This window comes from Arachis hypogaea, chromosome 4 (genome assembly GCF_003086295.3).
Source record: "Arachis hypogaea cultivar Tifrunner chromosome 4, arahy.Tifrunner.gnm2.J5K5, whole genome shotgun sequence".
NCBI classification, from domain to species: domain Eukaryota; kingdom Viridiplantae; phylum Streptophyta; class Magnoliopsida; order Fabales; family Fabaceae; genus Arachis; species Arachis hypogaea.
In genome coordinates, this window is record NC_092039.1 from 1,647,401 (window position 1) to 1,669,978 (window position 22,578).

Genomic DNA, 22,578 nt, shown 5'->3' on the forward strand with positions numbered 1-22,578 from the left:
GTGGACTATAGTGCAGTTATGTTTGAAGTACCAACATCTTTTTTAACTACTTCACCGAACTACTAGGGGTGATATGTGAGAAAGTTATTGTTTTTTTGTTTTACTTGAATGATTATATATATTTATTTGATTTGTTCACCGAACTATAGGTGACAATTATTGAATAATATAGGATAGATTAGGTTGTAAAGGTGGAGTTATAGATATACGGCCGAGTTATATGTTACGTGAGTAGTGAATAGTAATTATTTATGAGCCACGAAAATTCTAACATTTTTTTGACCTAATTTATGTGCTGATGAGTCGCAATCCCATACTTTATAGTAGGTCAAAATATTTTGAAATTGATTTGCACTTTGTCCGAAGAGTTATTCAGCAGCAAGCACATGTTGTGCACATTTCTTCCTTTGATCAAATTGCCGATGTACTTACAATATCTCTGTCCCATGATGCCTTTGTTCGTTTTATGACCAAATTGAGGCTGGTTTCACAACCCTCCTCAGTCTGAGAGGAGATGTTAGGAATAAATGATAGTTATGTTTATGCTAATCAGCTGAGTTGGCAAAGTGATTATTCTGTTAAAAGTTAGTTGGTTACTCATTAGCTATTAAAATTGCTATATAAGACATGAAATTAGTGTAACAACATGATTGATAGTCACTCTTTTAATTACAATTCTGCTTTCTCTCTCAACTTCTTCTTCCTTTTTCATCCCTGAAGGATTTCTGATACCATCTCATAAACATAATATAAGCTGTACATAATATCGAGCATGCAAGCATACATCAGTGTGAACAAGAAGATTTTTTGTTACTGATGTCAACTAAGTCAATTATATCGTAAATGAATTGATAAAATTTCGAATGATTGAATAACTGAACTATATGGAGTGTCTCTGCAAGAAACCTTTTTGTGAGTTAAGTCACAACACCAACTAGAAAATATTATTTTATATTATATGATGCCAAATCACTGTACAATCATTGTGGAGTTTCTCAGTGACTCAAAATCAATTTAGGGGACACGTTCTAATACTCGTTGTAAGGCCTTTTTGATACCTTCCTGATCTAGTGACGTTGTCAAATGTACCTCTTGAACCTGCAAATAAATTATAAAATATATTTTATATATAACTACAAAAAATTCATCATTACGAAAATATTTAATAACAAAAAAGAATTAGGCAAAAACAGTTCGAATTTACAAGTTCTGCCTCTCACAAGTCACATGTCCTATTATTTGTAAACTATGTTTTCTATGTTAGAGATATAATCATTAGTGTTACCTTCTCCTATCAGCTTAAACTTTTAGGATGAGTGGTTTCATAACATGGTATCAGAGTTCTATGTCAGAAAAGTCAAGAGTTCAATCTTTGGTAAACCCCCAAAAAGTGGAAAAAAATAGCAAATCAAGCAAATCTAAGAAGAGAGGCTCTTGCTTGAGGGAATGTTAGAGATATAACCATTAATGTTACCTTTTCCTATAGGTTAAATTTTTGGAACGAGTGGTTTTATGACATTCTATTCACTTTTTTTCCATTTCTTTTAATTATTTTCTTTATTTTTAAATGAGAAATACTAGAAGACTAATATTTTTATTAATTTTAGCAAATATTTTAGACTAACACCTTATTTTTATACTATTAGAATTTAGAATTTAGAATTTAGTAATTAGAGTTAGTCAAGTATTGACAAAAAATAATAAATTTTATTGGTGTCGTAGCATTGCTTTTTTAAAATTATCAAACATTTCTAGAATCCTGTCAACAAGAAAAGTGATCAATACAAAATGATTGAAAATGGTCATGTTGAATTAAGATTGGAAATGATTTGTTATGATGAGAAACAAATACAGCCATTTTTAATTCAGTGTGTAGGTACCAATCATAATGAAGGGCCTAGATTATATTAAGTTCTGGCTTTGATGAGAAAGAAAAGAAGATGACAACATCTTAGTACTAATTATTGACAAGGACAGAGTATAATCAAGGCAAAAAAAACCTGGTACCAATCAAGTAGGACAAGGACACTGCAATATGGCAAAGGCTTTCACACTCAAGGCAAGGAAAAAGAAACTAGAGCTTAGAGAAGTCAATGCATATGAGAGTCTATACTCTTCTTTTTTCCCTATTCAGTTCAGATTGCAGATTTCTATATCAACTTAGGTTCTTAGGCTGTGTATAAGAAAAAGCCACTAGAGAAAAGGCAAGAGATATTAGGAAGAAAGACATGTTCTAGTTTTTAGATTCATCTCGCCGTTCTCAAAATTTATTCTTCTTGTAGGAATCAGATTTTGGTTCCATTTTCTTTGGCTTTTGGATTGGTGAATGTAACAAAATTTTGTTAGAGATATAATCATTCAGATTGCTTTTTTCTATCAGCTTAAACCTTTGCGATGTTTCATGATACGGTATCAGACCTCTATATCCAAAAGATCAAGAGTTCGATTTTTGGTGAGTCTCGAAAAAAAATATAAGAGTTTGTGCTACAAAGAGGTTTTATTTTACCTGTCTTCCCGCCCTAGCAAGGAGGGTAAATCTTTGATTTACTGGAGGTGCCTAGAAAACAATAAATAAATAAATACAAGATAAAAAAAAGAATGTGAACAACTTCCCCCTAGTTAGATAAAAGAAAAAAAAATGTTAGGACATCAGAATTTATTGTATTTTATCATCATTACTCATCAACTTATTCATTTAGTATAGTAATTTGATAATATTTTTTTATAATTTTAATTATTGATAACTAACTGATAGTAAAAAACAATAAATTTTAATGATTCTCTAACATTACTCAAAAGAAAATTATTTAAAAAAACTCACATTAGAGAGCCAAAGTTGCAAGTCTTGTGAGACAACCCGTTTTTCAAATCCTTGACGGCTTATTCTTGCTTCATAAATTCTGTCACATGAATAATATCATCGTACCATCAACAGAAACTTCTTCACATGCCTTTTATATATCATCATTTGAAGGAACAATATAACAAAAGTATATATATTTTTCTGAAAATAAAATACTTCTTTTAAAATAGAAGTAGAAGTAGAAAGCATTTTGTATTTAGGTATATTTATAAAATTGTTTTTTATTAGAATTAAAAACAGTTAAATTATTTCGAGATGGGAAATATATAAGTACTTTTTGAATAAAATTACAATTATTGTCATGAGAAAAAACTTATTTAACATAACATGATTGTTTAAAAAATTAAAAGAGAATTATTTTATTATACATTTACTTATTGGTATAAAATAACATAATTACATAATACTAATTATGTGCTCTTTTTCATGATGTTTTAAATAAAATTATTTTATTTTATTAATAGTATACATTAAATTATCAATATATCAAATTTGTAATGTGAGAAATATTTTACAATAGAAAAATAAACATATAGCATTTGTTTTGAGGTACTGAGACAGAGACTGAGAGACTGAAACTCAATATCATATTTGTTGGTTCAGAGATTGGTACTAAAATTTCTGTCTCTATCTCCAAAATTTCAGTATTTCAATACCTCTAAAAAATGGGGACACAGAGGACTAAAATTTTTAGAGATAAAGACAGAAACTTTAATAACATTTTATACCTAAAATACCTTCATTTTAATTAATTAATTCCAATTTTACCCTTTGTACAAATTAAATTAGAATTTCATTCTTGTTTCAATTTCTGTTTCTCACTTTGCACCAAATAGAATACTGATATTTATTTCAATCTCTTTCTCTCAGTCTCAGTTTTTCCGTCTCTGTCTCTCCACCAAACGTTACCATAAAAAACAAGAGACAATAATGCATGGAAACATACCCATCCTCCTGTTTGAGCTCTTCAAGGATTGCTTCAAGCCCAGGAAGAGGCTCAATAGTACCACTTTCACCATCACTAGAAGAATCAGGATCAGCTATACCATCCTATAATATAAAAAATATAACTTAAATAAGGCAGAGCCATGTAGATTTTTGAGTAATTTTGCCATGAATTTATAAGTCTTAGAAAAAAAAATAATCAAGTCCCTCAAGAATTGAAATTTGAAATACTGCATTTATAGGTTTCTGAAAAATTACATCCAATATTGCAATTTTTTGAGGTACTTTATATTTCTTTTCCCTTAGGAACCTATAAGTTCATTGCAAAAAAATTTCAAAGACTTAATTTGCACTTTTTTTTTCTTTAGAGATATGTAAGTTAGTCAAAAAATACTCCAAAAACCTACTTATCTTATTACTCTAAATAAATTAAATAAGACTGAGAAAAATGAATAAATATTTAAATTAATCATTAAGAAGTCTCTGAAAATTACTCTTTACAGATTAGTCTCATATCGCTTTCAATAAAATTTTTAATATGCGTGATAGACAAATAAGCATCTAATAAATTTTATTATTAAATAATTAGGTCTCTAAAAAATATCATTATAGAACAACTTAGTCTTTCTTAAAAATTACAGAAAAACCAATTCATCTGAGAGTAATTCTCATAAAATTTTAGAATAATAAAAGTTTGTTGGGTGAATAGTTTGTAACTTTAGTTTAAAAGGTTTGCAGTTCTTTTTAACCATTGAACTAAATTATATGGCCGAGACGGTATTACTAATCAATTTTTCCAACCAGAAACAGAATAGAAACAAAATCATCCACCCAAAATCTTTGAAATACATACATAACATTGGAAAGCTTTCAAATATACCGATATACCGATATTTCAGTGATTTTTTACCGTTAATCTTAATTTTATATATATATATATATATATATATAATCTTAATTTTATATATATATATATATATATATATATAATTAAGATTAACGGTAAAAAATCACTGAAATACCGGTGTATCGATAAATTTAAAAATAGCATACAATAATAACATAACTAAATGCATACAAGGAATCATAGATACAATTCATACAAACCTGTGGTATTACTTTGTCCAGAGTTTCTAGAAGTGGATCTTCTTCTAACTGTTTAATTGACAGTGTAATCCTTGATTTTTCTCTGCAACAAGTTTGACAAGTTAAAATGTAGTTCCCCATGCAAAATAAAATTCTTTTAAAAACCAGGGTAAGCTACCAAAATTTTCGTACAAAAATTTTCTCAAAATATTATAAAACATGACAAAAATAACTAAAAAAATAATATTTTTTTTTAAGTAGCAAACGATGCTTGTATTTGGATAAAAATATTTCATTTTTCTAATTATACTTACAGAAAACTGCATTAAAATCTAATCTCTAAAGCATGTTTTGAGAATATATAGAACGATTACCTATCAACACTAATAACTTTGACCCTCACTTGATCACCTTCTTTTAAGATGTCTCTTACATCTTGAACTAGATCCCATGATACTTCTGAGATGTGTACTAATCCGGTAAGGTGATAAAGACCTGCATCATACTGTATTTGTTTGGTATTAAAATACATTGACATCCAATTAAGTGCTGCTATATAGATAATACAGCAGCACTTAATTGGATTTCACTGACAGTGTAAAGTAGTTAAACTTGACGATTAGGAGTTATTACCGTCCGGGAAGCGCAAATGAACGAATGCACCATAGTCCTCGACCGAGCCAACTCTTGCTTCGAAAATGTCCCCTACTTTGACCTGCCCTGAATATTTGGACCAAGAAGCTTCTTTCTCAGAGAAGATCAATTTCCTTTTATCTTCATCTGCTAGAATGACCTAAAATTAGAAGAAGAAGCTACAAATCATTTATAAATTCAAATGCATAAACCATAGGATAAAACAAATATTTGATGCAAGTAGCAGATACAAATGCATTCATCATATTTCAAGGTTCAAAAACTCACTTTTTTTAGAAGTAGATTTTTTTTTTTTTTTTTTGCTTCAAAAGATAAAATGATAACGTGTAGTATCTGTCATTAAAATAACAATAATGTACCTTCACTGATATGATTGAACCATGCAAACCTTTAGCAATATCTTGGATAGGTTTCTGTGGTTCTACACAAAAGTATAAAAACTACAATAAGGCAACAATTGCAACTCTACTTGCTACTATTGACTAAACAAATAGTTACTTATACACACAAATGAGTAAGCATCAAGCTTAATAAACATTAGCAAATGTTGAATCAGTAAAATGTTATAAGCATGCTGTGTTTGGTATTATTAGAGATATAACCATTTATGTTGTCTCTTTCTATTAGCTTAAACTTTTGGAAGGAGTACTTTTATGACATGGTATCAGAGCTTTATTTCCGAAAAATCAAGAGTTCAATCTTTAGTAATCCTCAAAACTGAAAAAAATAGCATAAGGTAAAGAAAAAGAAAAAAGAAAGCCTATACAAAAATCAAGTAAATCCAAAAAGAGACTCTTATTTGAGAAAGAGTGTCAGACATATAACCATTCATATTACCTCTTTTTATTTGGATGAAGTAGTTTTAAGATAGGTACATAAGCTATGAAACTCTTGCATTCATAGTTGGCTACGGAAAACGGTTATTTATAAGGTGAATCCAGATAAAAAATGAGAGTATTGTATCAAATACTAATATATGACAGAAGCAACCAAAATTGCCAACTAGTTAATGAAACAACTACGGTAACTAGTTGGCAATTTAGGGCGATTGGTTTTTGCATTTTCATTTCCTGCTTTTTGGATTTTATAAACTATATTACGTGTACACTAAAACTAGCCACCAAAATCGACCAGTATAAAATAGACATGTATTTATACACAATATATTAGTAGCTAATTTTAGCGACTGATTTTAGTGTACAAATAATATTTTTGTTCATCTAAATGTAATGGACACAAAATAAAATCATTGCGTCCGACAGGGGATACCTTTGGAGGAATGGATTGGGCTGAGCTGTGGGAATGGGAGAAAGCCGACAATAGAATAAAAGCGAACAAGGAGGCCTCCGGCATTAAAGCCTTCAATCCTACCATTGTGGATCACTCCATTCTCTTTGTGCTCCTTTGCAACCTTCCAATCTGACGATCTCTACTTCATTGCAGAAATTTAGTATCAGATAAGTTTGCTAAGCTACTTACTTTCAAAATATATAATTCATGTGCTTCCGAATTCATGATATTTTTATCTGATATTAGCACCAGAAACGCATTAAAAAAAATAGCCAAATTTTGTATTAGTGCTAACTGCTAAATCATAACATAATTTAATTTTGATACGTAAAGGAGTTTACACTGTCATGTAATTAAAACTAAAATTTATTATATGTATGACCTTTGAAGTAGTATATGAGGATTAAGTCAAAGAAACGTAGCAATACTATGCTACGTGTACACTAAAATTGGGCCATCAAAATCAACTATCATTATAAAATATATGTTGGAATATAAATATACATTAAAAATAAATTAAACCATACATGTATTTATATACAAATACATTAATGACTGATTTTAGTGGTTATTTTAGTGTACGAATAACATTTTTGTATCGTATATTTGTGTAAAAGTTTTTTTGTTTTTGGTCACTACTTAGCCATCAACTCAATTTCTTTAATTTAATTTTTTTAGTCCAGTAATCCAACAATATATTTTATCTCATATTAATGTTACATTCAAGTATTTTTGTTAATTAAATCCAATAAATTAGTTTAGCATTAACAAAAATTAGTTATACATAGCATTGCTTCAAAACTTATTATTTAACTTGATTCAGAAAAAAATTCGAATATATAATATTACTCAATTTTTAAACATTGATGACAAATTAATGAACAAAAATAATAAATTTCATGGTTCCTTAACATTCCTCTTTAAATATATACTCCTACAAATAAGAAAAAAAAGGTCTCAAATTCACATAAAGTTGATGGTTAAGAGTGATTAGATAATTTGACTGATTTGACTAAATTTTTATCTAACAACTCTCAATCATTAACTTTACGAATAAAAAAATAAAAAAAATATTAAGAAGAAGGAAAAAGAGAAAAACCCGGGCCTGACGAATGTGATCATCATCTTGTAGCTGCGGTTCCAAAAGAGTAGGGCGTTGATGAAGGAGTCCGCCATCTGGGTTTTGGTGAATCTGGGTACTATTTCCAGAGACGCATATTCTACTTGTGTTATTACAGTTATGGTGCCACTCCCAAGGCGTCTTTGCAGTTAATTTGTGGGGGCATTTTGGGAAACTAAAAGGATAACGATAGTAAGTGGTAGTGGTGCAGTAGAGGAGGTCTGGTTGTGAAGAAGGTGTGACTGAGAGGAAATAGTTTGAGGCAAGCGTTGGAGTGAAGATATGCATTCTTAATTGACTCTTTTTCAACAAAAGGGAAAAAAAACTAAGTTGATGTGTTCATTGTTATATATATCTAATCTCCATTTGGATTATGGTTGTTATGGATATAATATAAGCGATAGGTTTCAAGATAGCAGGTGTCTTTTCTTTCACCACCATATCTTTTATGCTCGCTCCTTTCTTTCTGGTCGTGTGGTCGTGGAACAAGCTCAATCACCCACTACTTTTATCTTGAAAAATTTTCAGCTAAAAATGCTCCTACAGATGTTATTAATTATTTAATTACCATTCTTTTTAAGCCTCAAGTACGTATCTTTTTTAACTTTTTTTTTCTAATTATTAAAAGACAAAGTTGTTGTATTTTTTATTTTGTTATATATTTTTATATGGACTAAACTACTAAAATTATCTCTAATTTTTAAAATTATCCACAAAAATATATCAAAATTTAAAATATAATTATTTAAAATATATATAAAAAATATCAAATTAACATTTAATTTTTATTTTTTTTAATTATGTTTGTAAAAATCACATTAAAATTAAATTTTCAAAGAACTTGATATTAGTGAATTGCAGCTAGGAGTAGGTCAACCGGATGTGTTAATTACTATGGTGCAAGGAGGCAGTCTTACCAGTGAGATATCTTGACATTAATTTGGGAGCAAATTTACGGTTGGTGAAAATTTAGAAGCCGGTTCTAGATAAGGTGAAGGAGAAACTGAGCTTGTGGAAAGCAAAAGTGATTAGTAAGACTGGAAAGGTAGTGCTCATCAAGTCGGTGATCAACATTTTACCTATTTATTACCTGAGCTTGTATAAGATGCCAAATACAGTTGCACGTAGAATCATTTCTTTGCAGAGGAGATTTTTCTGGGGAAAGGATGATGGAATACCGGGTATGGCTCTTGTAAAGAGGGAAATGGTCCAGACTCCAAAGAAGTTAGGAGGGTTGAGAGTGGGTGATGCGGTAGTCCGTTACACGGGTTTACTGTTTAAATGGTGGTGGCGATTCTCAAAGGAAGATTGTCCTCTATGGAAGAAGATTGTGTGCTCCTGCAATAATTTGAATCCAAATCATTTGTTGTCAACTCAGGCGCTACCAAAGCGAAGGGGACCGTGGAGAGACATATGCCAAGTACAAATAAAGGAGCAACATGTCAGAAAGAAGATGATTGATGGCCTTGTTATGGAAGTAGGAAATGGTAGATACACCAGATTTTGGGAGGATACATGGCTCCAAGTGGAAAAGCTGAAAGACTCATTTTCGAGACTCTTCTTGATTTCAAACCAACAAGGATCAGTAATCGGGGATTGTGGGTTTTGGAATGGGATACAGTGGGTGTGACACTTCCAATGGAGGAGAGAATTACGCCAATGAGAGACCAAGACATTGGACCAGTTGCTCCAAGCCTTGCATTCTGTTAGATTAATAGCAGATGTGCAAGACAAAGTGGTGTGGAGGTTTAATAAAGAAGGAGTTTATTCTACTAACTCATTTGTGCAGGTATTGCAGGAGGAGACCTTGGATGAGGAGATACTGAGCTATGGTTTTACGAAGGAAATTTGGAAAGGGTTAGTTCCACCCCGGGTCGAGTTGTTCGCGTGGTTTGTATTGGTAGGGAGGGTCAACACAAAAGATCGACTAAGTAGATTAGGAATCTTACAACATAATGATAACTTGTGTGTGTTGTGCAAGAAGGATGTTGAAAATATCCAACACTTATTTGTTACTTGCGAATTTTCCTGGCGTGGTGTGCATGGGTCTCATCATTTGGACAGGAATGGACTGCTCCTGGTAATTTGAAAGATCACTTCGAGAGTTGGAGATATATGCCAGTAAAAAGGACGCAACGCAAGAGTTGGATATTGGAATTTTTCTCAGTAATATGGATTATTTGGCTAAGACGGAATGAAGTTATATTTCAGAACAAGACAACAGAAGTTGCAGATTAAGTGGATCAAGCGTTTGCATTTGCTACAGAGTGGTGTGATAAATAACTCACGTTGTCGATGGGTATGCCGGAAATGACATATGAGTTGTTGTAATTTTATGTCCTTTGCATATCTGTACTTGCTCTACTAGAGTGTTGAGCTCTTTTTTCCAAAAAAAAAAAATTCAAAGCACTTTCTTAAAATATAGAGACAATATTAGAAGGAAAACAGCCTACAACTTTTTTAGACTCAAAATTTTCTGAAAATTGATTAGATATTACTGAATATTCATCAAAAGATTTTCACAAATAGCTCTACCTTTTATTCAATTCACAAGAAAAGAAGTATCGGTTATCTAGACTGACGAATGCAAAAAGAATTTTAGAATTTTAAAGAAAAAATTAACATTGATATTAGTTTTGGTGTTCCTAGATCTCCAAAGACTGTTGAAGAGTCTAGGATGTGTATTGATGCAAAATAAAAATGATGTAACCTATGCATTTGAGACATTTGAATAGTATTACTCGATTCACGACTTAGAGTTGGTAGTAATAGTGTTTGTCCTTAAGATATGAAGATATCACCTATGTGAAGTGCAATTCGATCGAAATTTTCTCTGATTACAAGAGTTTGAAGTACATCAATTAGACCTTTGATGTTCCTTAAAACCACTGTCGCAAATTTGCTCTAAGTTTCTTTTGGTGTAGTTTGAATCTGGGTCCTTATTTTTTGTTATTTTATATTTTACTTATTAATTAGGTAATAAAATCGCATAATAATTTTTTTAACTATTATTTTAATTTCATACCATTGATATTTAAATTAATTATATTTTTATTATTCATAATTATTAATATAAATGTTATTAAATTTGTATAAATAAAAATATCAAATATTTTTATTAATTAAAATATAATTATTTTTTTATGATTATATGATATTTATTAATATTATTTTTTAATAAATATATATAGTATATAATAATATAATAAATATAAAAATAATTTAATATAAAATAAATTAAAAAATATTTATTATAAAAAAATTAATTTTATATACTTATTTAATAATAATAATTAAATTATAATTTATAAATTATAATATAATTTATTAAAATTTGATTATTTTTAAAATATTAATAAAAATATATATTTAAATTTTAATTTTAAAATTTTAATTATTTTTTATTTTTTATTTATATAAAATCAATTCAACGAATAATTTATTACTTAAATTAATAAATTAATAATTTGATCAGTTTAATGCTAATTCAATTATGATAGTTATAAGTGTAATTGTACCTCGATTTAGACTTAAAAAAAACTATACTTTAATTTAATTTAACATAAAAAAACATCAAACCAACTTAAAATAGTTTATGCATGGGTTATATGAGTTACAAAATGAATATTATCTATTAAGAATTAAATTTTTAATCTTTTGAATTTAGAGTTTTGATACCATGTTATGATATCACTCATTTTAAAAATTTAAATTGATAAAAAAATAACACTAATAATTATATCTTTAATACTGAATCAGACATTTTTAAATTTTTATTGTACATTTATACATATTATATAAATATTCTATTGACCCTCTATACTTCTTCTTTAAATAAATATTAAAAATTCAAATTTTATCTTATATATGTAACAAGAAAAAGTTTAAGGGCCAACAATTTTATTGCATTTTGGCCAGCATGTAACCAGTAAAAAAAAATGAGCCATTGAATAAAATTTTACACCAATCTCACTATCAAATTATTATTAATAACTAGTTGATGACTACTAATCACAAATATTACTGGCCTAGCATTATTTATGTAACAATTTATTGACTCCTTAAATAAAATTCAGATATCTGACGTACTTGACCTGTCCCGTTAAAAAATACGTGGAAACAAAAAACAGAACACCATAGTTTATACTCAACATTGAAGAATAGGCACAGAAGCAGAGGGTAGTAGAGTAGTAGCTGAATTCAAAGCCTCGCTATGGCCCCTCCCAAAGTTCTAATGGTCCCTAACAAAATCACAGATCACACTCTTTTCAATTCAATTCGTCCCCTTCCCTATCAATGCATGTAGGTTTTAATTGTGAGTTTCTTACTTTTGCAACGTTTTTGTGCCTCTGGTTTCAGGTTGCAGAGAAGCCTAGCATCGCTGTCTCTATTGCCTCTGTTCTCTCGCGCGGCAAGGTACTTAAAAGTTCAATTTCAAATCTTATTTCTTTGAGAACATGTACTTGCTCTGTTTAATCTTTGGGAAGAGGTTGACTGATTCGTTATTTTGTTGGGGGGGGGGGGGGGGATGTTTAGAATTTGGATTATGTACACTAAAATCAGCCATGGTATAAAATATATATTGGAATACAAATATATATTGAAAATAAATTAAACTACATCTATTTATACACAAATACATTGGTGGCTGATTTTGGTATAGTATTAATATTTTTGTTAGAATTTAGGTTTTATATTTTGGTATCAGTTGCTTTGCAAGTCCTATTATGAGAAAATGAAAAGAAACTTAAGGAAACAGCCAATAATGGATAAGAATAAAATATACAAAAAAGAAGAAGAAGAAGCAATGGGGCTTGTTTGTTTGTTTTGGTTTCTTTTCTTTTTCGTTTTTATTAGAATATTTGTTATTTTAAAATGTTTGCTGCAGTTATTTTTTTGACATTCTAAATCATTTGTTTTTTCAAACACATTTGTGTAAACAGATGTTTACAAGGAGGGTCAGCACTGAAGTACATGAATTTGATGGGGTGTTTTTTGGATCTCCTGTGCAGTTTAAAGTGACATCAGTCATTGGACATGTTTTCAGGTCCCTTACCTTTCAATTTTGGAAACAAAAGATCACTTATTAAGATTTTTCTTTCTTTCAATGTTGTTATGGTATAATTACAGTCCTTTGAACTTGGGGGCAGAAGCTACCATAGATTACATGTATTGAATACTGCAGAAACTTAGAAAGAACTTTTATATTATGGATGCTGTTATCTGGTTAAGGAAAGAAAAACACTGCACACCAGTGATCACTAATTATGTTAAATGGACCTGTTTGACATGAGCCTTTATCTCTGATTTATGGTATTATTTAATATTCTAATATAATTGTCAATAAAAGTGTAGGAAGCAGAAAATGTCCAGTTTTTTACTCACTTGTGAAAATCGACTCAACAGTTTATGGTGTTCACCAAGCAATTTGGTCTTTTGCATGCTGCTCATGTCTATCATATGCGTTTTTAATATTCACTGTTGTTTTTCTATTGATTGCTCAATCTAGTGTAGATTTTCCTCCCAAATATCAAGATTGGGCAGCCACAGATCCGTTAGATCTTTTTGAAGCTCAGATTGTAAAGAATGAATCAAACCCAAAGGTATTTTTTCAGAGCTGGGATCCAATTTGACAATAATTTGTATGCTTACAATTAGAGCAGAGTGTAGAAGAAAACTTGCTTCAGTCACTTGTCTCTGTACATTTACTGTTGAAAAATTTTATTGTTTTATCTTTTCTGAAAAATTATGAATAATTTGTTTAGCGGAAATTTTCCCAAACTTTGAGCTACAAAACGTATGCGTGCGGTTGGAGGCAGGCTACTATTCTTTTCAATGCATACAGATATAGGATCTGCAGCTCTGAACAGCTGCACTATCCCAAAGAATTATGTATATCTAGAAGTTATGGGGTGGATGGCTGCCCCACACCTCAGAGTGAACTGCCCCTGTGCATATGGGATATGCCCAAATAAGAGTTGAGTGGTTATAAAGGATCTTTCATGCACATTGGGTTTCTAAAGAAAAGGCTGAAGTACATAAACATTGTGCAATTGTTGCTTTTTTTGGCAAAGCCTTAGTAGCTTTGAAAGAGCAAGGATGCCAAGAATTTCTCTACCTGTACATGTCATTTCATGTGAATATACTAGCTTTCAATATGAACTTTACACATGATTTTCACAATTTTGTGTTGATAATGAGTCTACTTTGTGTTTAATTTATTTATAGCATTGGGACAAAGGAGAATTGGTTTAATTAAGTGGTGATATAAACTTTGGTATCATTCCAAATTATCACTTGATCTAAACTCTTAGGGAATTTAGTTTTATTTTATTTTATTTATGGATTCTTTCGATTGGCAAGGGTATTATAAAATTGTTTACTTATTTGTTTATTTTATAAACTTGTATTGGTTCTGTATTTAAGTACTTTATATTCATGTGATTAGGACTTGTTACCAATTTAATTTGTCTTTCTTGGTTTGTAAATGCTTGATTACATTGAAACGACTTGAAATAATTCATTTGCTTTTCTTCCATCCAATTTCATTTAAAAGGTGTTAATTGCAATGATGATAACTGCTTAGGATTGAGTTTACCGCCTTTGCAGATATTTTAGTATTTTAGTAACATTTTACTATGTTTTAATGGTTTCCTTCCATTATTAACACGAAGTATTTCATTCAGGCTCACATTTGTAGACACTTAAATCAAGAAGCTCGTGGGTGCCGTTATTTGGTATTGTGGTTAGATTGTGATCGTGAAGGAGAAAACATATGTTTCGAGGGTAATAATAGTTTTATTTTGTTTGTTTTCCAACTCTTAACATGTGTCACCATTGTTATTACACTTTTTCTTCGTTTCTTGAAATATCAATGTATATAACATGCCTCTTCTATGCTGTTAGAATGGAAAACTATTATTTTGGAGATGTGGGTTTTGATTTGGTTTTCTAAAAAGAAATCCTATCCCTTATTCCCTATCATGAAATCTACACCTAGTCGTTTAAGATAACTTGAAAAACAAGAAGCGAAAGGAATGGGAAAGAAAATGCTGCCAGTAATATGAAGTGTGAACAATACCCCCCCACCGAAAAAAAAAAAAAAACCACCCACCCTCTCCCTGTGATATATAGAGGTTGGCTTCGCAATCTTATTGTTCTCTCATATAATCTTAACCGAAGTTTAACCTCGTAATCTTATTTTTGGACACCAAAAGATTTTTTTCTATTTTTTCATTTCTATTTTACATGTAGAATGATGCTTTACCATTCAGTGTTGTTTGAAGTGATTTATAGTCAAGTTTGAAATTTCAAATAATACTTCGAACTATAAACCTTCAGCCTTGTAATTGAAATATTCACTCTATTGCAGTTATACAATCAACTGGTTTCAACATAAAAGACACTTATCGTGCGCGGTTTTCAGCTGTTACTGAGAAAGATGTTATGAAAGCTCTAGACAACCTTTCTACGCCCAATAGAGATGAGGCATTGGCTGTTGATGCTAGGCAAGAGATAGATTTAAAGGTTGGGGTTGCTTTTACTCGATATCAGACGAGTTATTTCCAGGGAAAATATGGGAACCTAGATTCCAGGGTCATCTCGTGCGTTCCTACTCTCTTTTGCATTTTGCTGCTGTTGATCATATATTTGTTATGCCATATTTTTTATTTTCTGCTTTCATAAGCTGAATAGGGATTTGAAATTACTAGTCTTTTTGTTTTAAAGAGAAATTATGTTAAAATTATGTTATAATTGTTGAAGAACTGCTTAGTTTTAGGCTTGTGAATGACCTAGAGCAATCTCAGGCAGTCGAGCACTACTGAACCACACCAAAATGTTAATATTGTCATTGTTGTGCTTAGCTTCATTGTTCCTGCTATTTCAGAACGAATAAGTATAATTATTAGGCTAAATTAATGTATTAGTCCTTGTAATTTTAACAACACTAGAGTTTGAAATTTATAGTTAGATTCTTATCATTATTATTATAGGGTTTTGCTAAGGGCACTGCTTAAGGTTTCCAAAGTAGAAGGTTTGTATTTAAAGAGTAAAATTTTTAAGTTGTCAAGACTTTTAATGCATTGAAAGCTCTACTACTTTGCACTACTGGAAACTATTAAGCAAATGCTTATTATTATTAATAAATTAATCCTTAGTCATATACAATAAACAATCATTGTCAATTGCACTGTTCATCATATATGTTCGTATAATTTCTTTTGGGTTTTTTTTTTTTTGAAGGTCTCTTTATTTGGGGGAAAAGTTAGCAATTAAGTACTTCTTTTTCTCCTCAAAATGAAAAGAATGATGACCTAATTATGATTTTTAAACTACACAAACCTATTTGAAAAGTCAGTTATAGGTGAAGTCTTGGTTGGATGGAACTCCCCCATTACGAATACTGTCTAACCTACAGGCTGATGCTGTATGAACCATGTATCTAAGGGGCTAGTTTGTCTATTTGTTTGATAAACTTCAACTCCTCCAAAAAAAAAAAAAAAAAAATCAAAGGTTATTTGGACCTGGCAGGTGGCTGTTCGTAAAATGATTGCCAGTTTTTTCAGGATTAGATTGCTACATGTCATGACTCCATTTTCTTATGGCTTTATCTTTTGGGACATATTAGTAATATGACCTGGTGTTCTAGCTTGATTCTCCATCTGTTTGAAACTCAAGTTGTAAGTAATCCTTTGTAATAATTATGTATGTATCATGGCTTGATATGAATTCCCAGCAGGTGATGCAACCCACAAATGTTTTACTTCCCTGATCTTCAGGCATCTCAGCTTTATTCATTAATAGCAGGAAATCATATGTGCTTTCATTTTAGTTAAGCATTGACGATCATGGATTGTGACATTCTGTTGGTTGCTGCATATTTCAGTTATGGACCATGTCAAACGCCTACCTTAGGCTTTTGTGTGCAGAGGTATCTGCAAATAAATACTTTCAAGCCAGAAAAGTTTTGGAGTTTGCACCCGTACATACTTTTCCAAGGATATGAAATTCAGTTAGAATGGCAACGTAGCAGATTATTTGACAAAACTGTAAGAATTTCTATTCTCTTATTTCATTTTTAATTTGTCTCTCCCTTACAAACAATGGACATCCTTTTGATATTTCATATCATTGCAGGTTGCTATGATGTTTCAGAAATTGGTTGCAGAAGATGGATTTTTAGAAGTTACTGAAATATCAGAAAAGCAGGAAACTAAAGGTCGTCCTGTTGGTCTAAATACTGTGAATCTTCTGAAGGTTAGTAGAGATATGGCGAAGACTATTGAGAAGCAGTAGCAACATTTAAACTGTGTGTTCAACTTTAATGTGCAAAATTTCCTTGCCATAACTATGGAATTTGCTTCAAAGCTAACTTTTTGGTGCACATATAATGGTTCAAAAGTGGTACAGTTAACAATGTGACTTTTGTGGTTTTTGGAACAATTAAATACTTTGTGTTTCATTGTGCTAATGTGTGGATTTAGATCTCATAATCTAAACTTTTTTTAATGATTATGTGCTAAAATGACATACTTCATGATGATCTTTTAAATGGATGAATGCTATACACGACATGGATGAATGAGAGTAACTTGCCTTGCTTATGAGGATGCGTGATTTTATTTCTTGATTTCTGCCTGGATAGTTGATCAAGGGAAAGTATTAGATAAGTCAAACATGAACTGGTTGTATTAACCAGAGAATTTAAGAAAAATGGGAGAACTGTTACCTCTTCTCTATTTTGATTAGAGCACAGAGAAAATTGTGTAGGGCCCACCAAGAGAAAGTTGTATGGGATAAACTAGAAGAGGATGGGGCCGAGAGTTTATAGCTTTAAGTTACCAGTTTAATCCTATAACCTCTTTTTTTTTAAATTGTAGAAGGTAGTTATATAAAAAGTCACAGATACAATCACAATTTCTTTTCTCTAGTTTGTTCTGTAACAAACAGTAGGACACGAAGGATTTATTTTTCTTTCCCTCCATATTTTCTTTTCTCGACATTTTCTCTTTACATCCAAATGTAGCACAAGATCACAATAATCAACCATTGGAGTTGTTAATTGAATCATCTGCTCATGATGCTGGATCCATCATTGGCCATTAGCCCTTCACAAGGCAATTGGTATGAGTAAGGTTGCCTGTGGTTTGTAAGGAAGCATATGATGATGTTTTTCTTTTTCTGTTGTTGTTACTAAGGAGACAATTTTAATCTCCTTTTTTTGGTACTTGTTTTTTCCCCTGTTTTTATTATTTTTTGTTACTGATATTTTCCAACTCGATATAGTTCTTTTTGTTCTTTAGTATGTGACATTTCAAATTTGATAAAGGAGTTTTTCTTTATTTACCAAGAGTCTGGAAATTTACTTGTGCAATATTTAATTTCTTTTTAATACACTTTTTCTTTCCAGGTTGCTTCAAGTGCTCTTGGATTTGGTCCTCACATGGCTATGCAAATAGCTGAGCGATTGTATACTCAAGGATACATCAGGTTTTCCCATAATTTGTTTGTCTTTTATATTAACAATGGAATATCTACATAATTTGTAGTTTGTAATAACTTTTTATTGGTTTGTGTACATTAATCAAGCTATCCTCGCACAGAAAGCACAGCATACCCTCCTTCATTTGATTTTCGTGGTACACTCTCTGCACAGGCAAATAATCCGACATGGGGTAGTTATGTACAAGGGCTACTCGCCAATAGTTATCACAAACCTCGATCTGGAACAGATGTCGGTGATCATCCTCCCATTACTCCAATGAAATCAGTAACAGAAGATACCCTGGGAAGTGATGCTTGGAAGCTATACCAATACATCTGCCAACACTTCATAGGGACAGTCTCTCCAGACTGCAAGTATTTAAGGTAAAAACTATATTTTTTGACTTTTCTCAGTGTGTCCTTTTATGGTTTAGTCCATTCCAGTGATTCGATGAATGTCCATTGCCTTTTGTTTAGATTGAATGTTATCCGATAAACCATGTACTTTATGCTTCTTGTGGTCTTGCCTAGTCATTCATTTATCATACATTATTAATTTATCATCATCGTTTCAGGAGAAAGGTTGAGTTTTCAATTGGTGGAGAGTCCTTTCATTGTACAGGACATCAAGTCACTGCTAAAGGATTTACTGCAATAATGCCTTGGCTGGCCGTAAATGATAAAAATATTCCTTCATTTACTAAAGGGCAGAAAATAGAAGTGTCAAAACTTGATCTATATGAGGTAATTGTCTAACCTCCTGTGTTGGATTCTGCATACAGCTTTTAGATTTTATTCCTTATTTCTCCTTGTTTAGTCTCTTTTCACTGAATAGTTAAGGCCGTAAATTCTACAGGGGACTACCTCACCTCCAGATTATCTTACTGAAAGTGAGTTGATCTCCCTGATGGAGAAGCATGGAATAGGAACGGATGCGTCTATTCCTGTACATATTAACAACATATGTGAGAGGAACTATGTGCAGGTAGTGGATATAGATGTGGTATCTGTATCATTTTCTACATTTCCTGAATCTTTGTCCCACCATATTGCAGGTACAAGCAAGTAGGAGGCTTGTCCCAACTACACTAGGTATAACTTTAGTGAGGGGTTATCAATCAATTGATCCAGACCTCTGCCTTCCTGATATTCGTAGCTTCATTGAGCAACAAATAACTCTTATTGCTAAGGGTCAGGCAGATCATCATTGTGTAGTGCAGCATGTTATACAACAATTCAAGCAGAAGTTCAGTTACTTCGTCAAGAAGGTTGACTAACCATTATTTAGTACTTCTTTCTAGTCAAAATTTGGTTCAATGTGATTATTTTCTTTGTTCCTTGGTAATGGATTTTCATATGTTAATTTTATCATGGTTTCATTCTTATCTATTTTAAGAACTGGTACCAGATGCTGAAAACGTAGTAGAACATAGAAAAATACCTCTGGATTTGATCTATAGCAGTGGGGTGCAAACCTCCTGCTCTGTGTATATTGATAACTTGGGTAAATGAATGAGTTCTGAAGCTGTGTGTTCAAGAGACTCAACATTTGTCTAGTTGGATTTATTTATTTGATCACGAGATGTTCTTCAGCTTCCGTCTATATTCTTTCATCTTTGGATATAGCCCATCTTGATTTACTCAAGTTCACAGTTAATAGATGCATGTGACATTGGCCTAATGTTTGAGTTTCTTTTTATCTGGATCAGATTGAAGATATGGATGCATTATTTGAAGCACAATTTTCTGCCCTTACTGATTCAGGGCGCGCTATGAGTAAATGTGGTAAATGCTTGCGGTATATGAAGTACATTTCTGCTCAGCCAACACGTTTGTATTGTGGTACATGTGAGGAGGTTTATTATCTTCCACCGATGGGCACAATCAAGGTAGTCTCCAAGAACCTATTAAATAATATCAACTTAAGCCTGTTCCAACTTCATAATCTGCTTGGTTCCTTATCATATATTTTACTGCAAAGCAACAACCAGGAATAAATAGTTGGTGGTGTCTATGGTTGGTGCCTATGGTTATGGTAGCTATACAAGTATTGTTAAAATTAAAATCATACTTCTTTTACATTTTGGTAAAACTTATTCTTTTACTTTTTAAATTAAAAGCGTTGTTAAATAGTAAAAAAAGCATTAATTTAATTTTAGCAATAGTTTTTAAGACACCATAGCCACCATAGCATAAGCACCATAGCATGCACCTGGAATAGTTAGCCTGATCTGTTTAACTATAATCCTGTGTCAAACACTTCAAATTTGATTTACCAATATTATTATGAATGGTGATTTCTATCAAAAGAAATATTATAATGAAATTCATAATTACAATTATCTTTGTTTGTCTTCTTTTATCTCGTCATTGTTCTATTCTGTATTTCTCTCCTTACAGTTTATCCTATTCATCTTTATTGTCTTTCCTGCTTCTATGGTCTATCGTACTTTGTCAAAGTGTAAGGGCTAGCTTTCTTCCAAATACTTGTGCCTTTGGCCTTGAAAGAATATCATGTGCAATATGAGTTTCAGCACTCCAGATCTCTTGCATTCAGGTTGCTTTTAGAAGGCACTTGGAGATTGCCATTTCAATATCAGAATCTTTTGCGCCTTTCATAGGTAGATCTCATCTCTAGGCTGATCTAATTGAACAACCTTCCCTGCCACTAATCCAAGGGTGCCCATTAGTATTGGTACTCCTCTTAAGATTGCTGCTGGCCAACAACATTAGCATGCATCAGTGCCCTCACTGGTGTGTAATCCTATCCTCTATTGTTTGGGCTATATTCTTAGATGGATACAGAAAAAGAAGGAAGTGGGTACGAGTTTTGGTAATTTTCTGTATTAGAATACTGCTGTCAGGTTGATTAAGACTATCTGATTATCAATATCAATTTGGAAGGTTTAAATCAATCAGAATCATTGTATTTAATCATTTGGTATTCGATGTTTTCATTTATCTAAGAATTTCTTTGCTTCCTTATTGCGTTGTATTATATTCCTTATATATGCTGCATTTGTTTTTAACTGTTTCTGCAGCTGTACAAGGAACTGTCTTGTCCACTAGATAATTTTGAGCTTCTGGTCTGCTCTATGCCCGGTCCTGAGGGAAAAGCATTCCCACTATGCCCATACTGCTATAGCAATCCTCCGTTCGAAGGGATCGAATCACTTATCAATACGGTGAAAAATGGTCCTTCTGGCAAGATTGGCAAGGGAGCTGGCATGCCATGCACCTTATGCCCTCATCCAACTTGCCCGAATTCTCTGGTTTCCCAGGGTGTATGTGCTTGTCCAGAGTGCAGTGGAACGCTTGTTTTGGACCCGTTAAGCGCTCCCAAGTGGCGACTTTGTTGCAACAAGTGCAACTGCCTTGTTTTTCTTGCACAAGGGGCTCACAGAATCTCAACTACTAAAGAACGATGCGCTGAGTGTGACTCTTCAATCGTAGAAGTCGACTTCAACAAGAAGACAACTCCACTGGAAGACGGATCCACCTTACACCGTGGTTGCATTCTTTGTGATGAGTTGCTTCATTCCCTTGTAGAGATGAAACATGGGAGAGGCTTCAGACGTATGGGTTCACGGGGTGGTAGAGGACGAGGGGGAGGAAGAAGAGGCGGTTATAGGGGTAGAGGACGCGGAAAAATGGTGGATCCAAAAATGAGTTTTCGAGATTTCTAAGAGTGCTGCTCTTCATGTCCATGGCTACATAACTTGTGTAGGTTTTAATTGCAAATCCAATTGTCTCATACAGCTCAAGTTTTTTTTCTTTTAATGGAAAAATTAACTTATCGTGTAAGGTTTCTGTGAGTTGTTCATTTGCCATGAAATCTTTTTGAAGTGTCGCTCAATTTAACAATTAGAATATGTAGCAGAAATGAAGGTTTCATTTTCACTTTATATTAACATATTGAGATCATATGTAGTGGATGATCTACACCATTTAGGATATGATGGCATGTGTTTTGGTGTAAGGATTTTTTTCTATTATAAATTAAAAATATTTTATTTCCAAAAACAAAATAAAAGTACAATTTTTACCTAGACCTTTTTTTTGGGTCTGTGAAGTCGTCCTAATAATAATTAAAAAAAGCAAAATTTAAGATAATTCTATTTTTTATTTTCACCAT

The 22,578-nt window shown here is 31.8% G+C and overlaps 2 protein-coding genes across 4 annotated transcripts; one reads left to right on the forward strand and one right to left on the reverse strand.

The window, feature by feature from the left end:
* Positions 1-935: 935 nt before the first annotated feature.
* Positions 936-8,504, reverse strand: LOC112795642 (uncharacterized). Of its 2 annotated transcripts, XM_025837677.3 has the most exons (10): positions 7,938-8,504; positions 6,818-6,977; positions 5,908-5,969; positions 5,528-5,687; positions 5,269-5,389; positions 4,916-4,997; positions 3,810-3,913; positions 2,822-2,900; positions 2,507-2,557; positions 936-1,098 (listed from the first exon to the last, which is right to left on the reverse strand). In XM_025837677.3, the coding sequence occupies exons 1-10, from the start codon at positions 8,244-8,246 to the stop codon at positions 1,015-1,017; spliced, it is 1,212 nt and encodes a 403-aa protein (XP_025693462.1). In that variant the 5' UTR covers positions 8,247-8,504; the 3' UTR covers positions 936-1,014. The 2 variants fall into 2 exon arrangements, with proteins under 2 accessions (XP_025693462.1, XP_025693463.1); XM_025837678.3 differs by lacking the exon at positions 2,507-2,557 and having other exon boundaries at positions 7,938-8,489.
* Positions 8,505-12,040: 3,536 nt separating this feature from the next.
* LOC112795644 (DNA topoisomerase 3-beta) lies at positions 12,041-22,348 on the forward strand. Of its 2 annotated transcripts, none has more exons than XM_025837680.3 (15): positions 12,041-12,195; positions 12,318-12,374; positions 12,902-13,005; positions 13,468-13,561; positions 14,645-14,744; positions 15,331-15,562; positions 16,846-17,008; positions 17,097-17,216; positions 18,370-18,449; positions 18,549-18,827; positions 19,019-19,187; positions 19,300-19,428; positions 19,499-19,711; positions 20,153-20,332; positions 21,485-22,348. In XM_025837680.3, the coding sequence occupies exons 1-15, from the start codon at positions 12,172-12,174 to the stop codon at positions 22,127-22,129; spliced, it is 2,589 nt and encodes an 862-aa protein (XP_025693465.1). In that variant the 5' UTR covers positions 12,041-12,171; the 3' UTR covers positions 22,130-22,348. The 2 variants fall into 2 exon arrangements, with proteins under 2 accessions (XP_025693465.1, XP_025693466.1); XM_025837681.3 differs by having other exon boundaries at positions 12,050-12,195; positions 13,473-13,561.
* Positions 22,349-22,578: the final 230 nt, after the last annotated feature.

What these genes read in the sequence shown, in the direction of transcription:
- LOC112795642 (XM_025837677.3), bottom strand. Translation starts at nt 8,246, where the DNA reads ATGCATATCTTCACTCCAACGCTTGCCTCAAACTATTTCCTCTCAGTC. An exon ending in CCCAATCCATTCCTCCAAAG is followed by an intron (nt 5,970 to 6,817) that starts GTATCCCCTGTC and finishes ACTTTTGTGTAG; the next exon opens with AACCACAGAAACCTATCCAA. An exon ending in TCATTTGCGCTTCCCGGACG is followed by an intron (nt 5,390 to 5,527) that starts GTAATAACTCCT and finishes AGTATGATGCAG; the next exon opens with GTCTTTATCACCTTACCGGA.
- LOC112795644 (XM_025837680.3), top strand. Translation starts at nt 12,172, where the DNA reads ATGGCCCCTCCCAAAGTTCTAATG. An exon ending in GCAGATTATTTGACAAAACT is followed by an intron (nt 17,009 to 17,096) that starts GTAAGAATTTCT and finishes ATATCATTGCAG; the next exon opens with GTTGCTATGATGTTTCAGAA. An exon ending in TCAGTTACTTCGTCAAGAAG is followed by an intron (nt 19,712 to 20,152) that starts GTTGACTAACCA and finishes TATCTGGATCAG; the next exon opens with ATTGAAGATATGGATGCATT.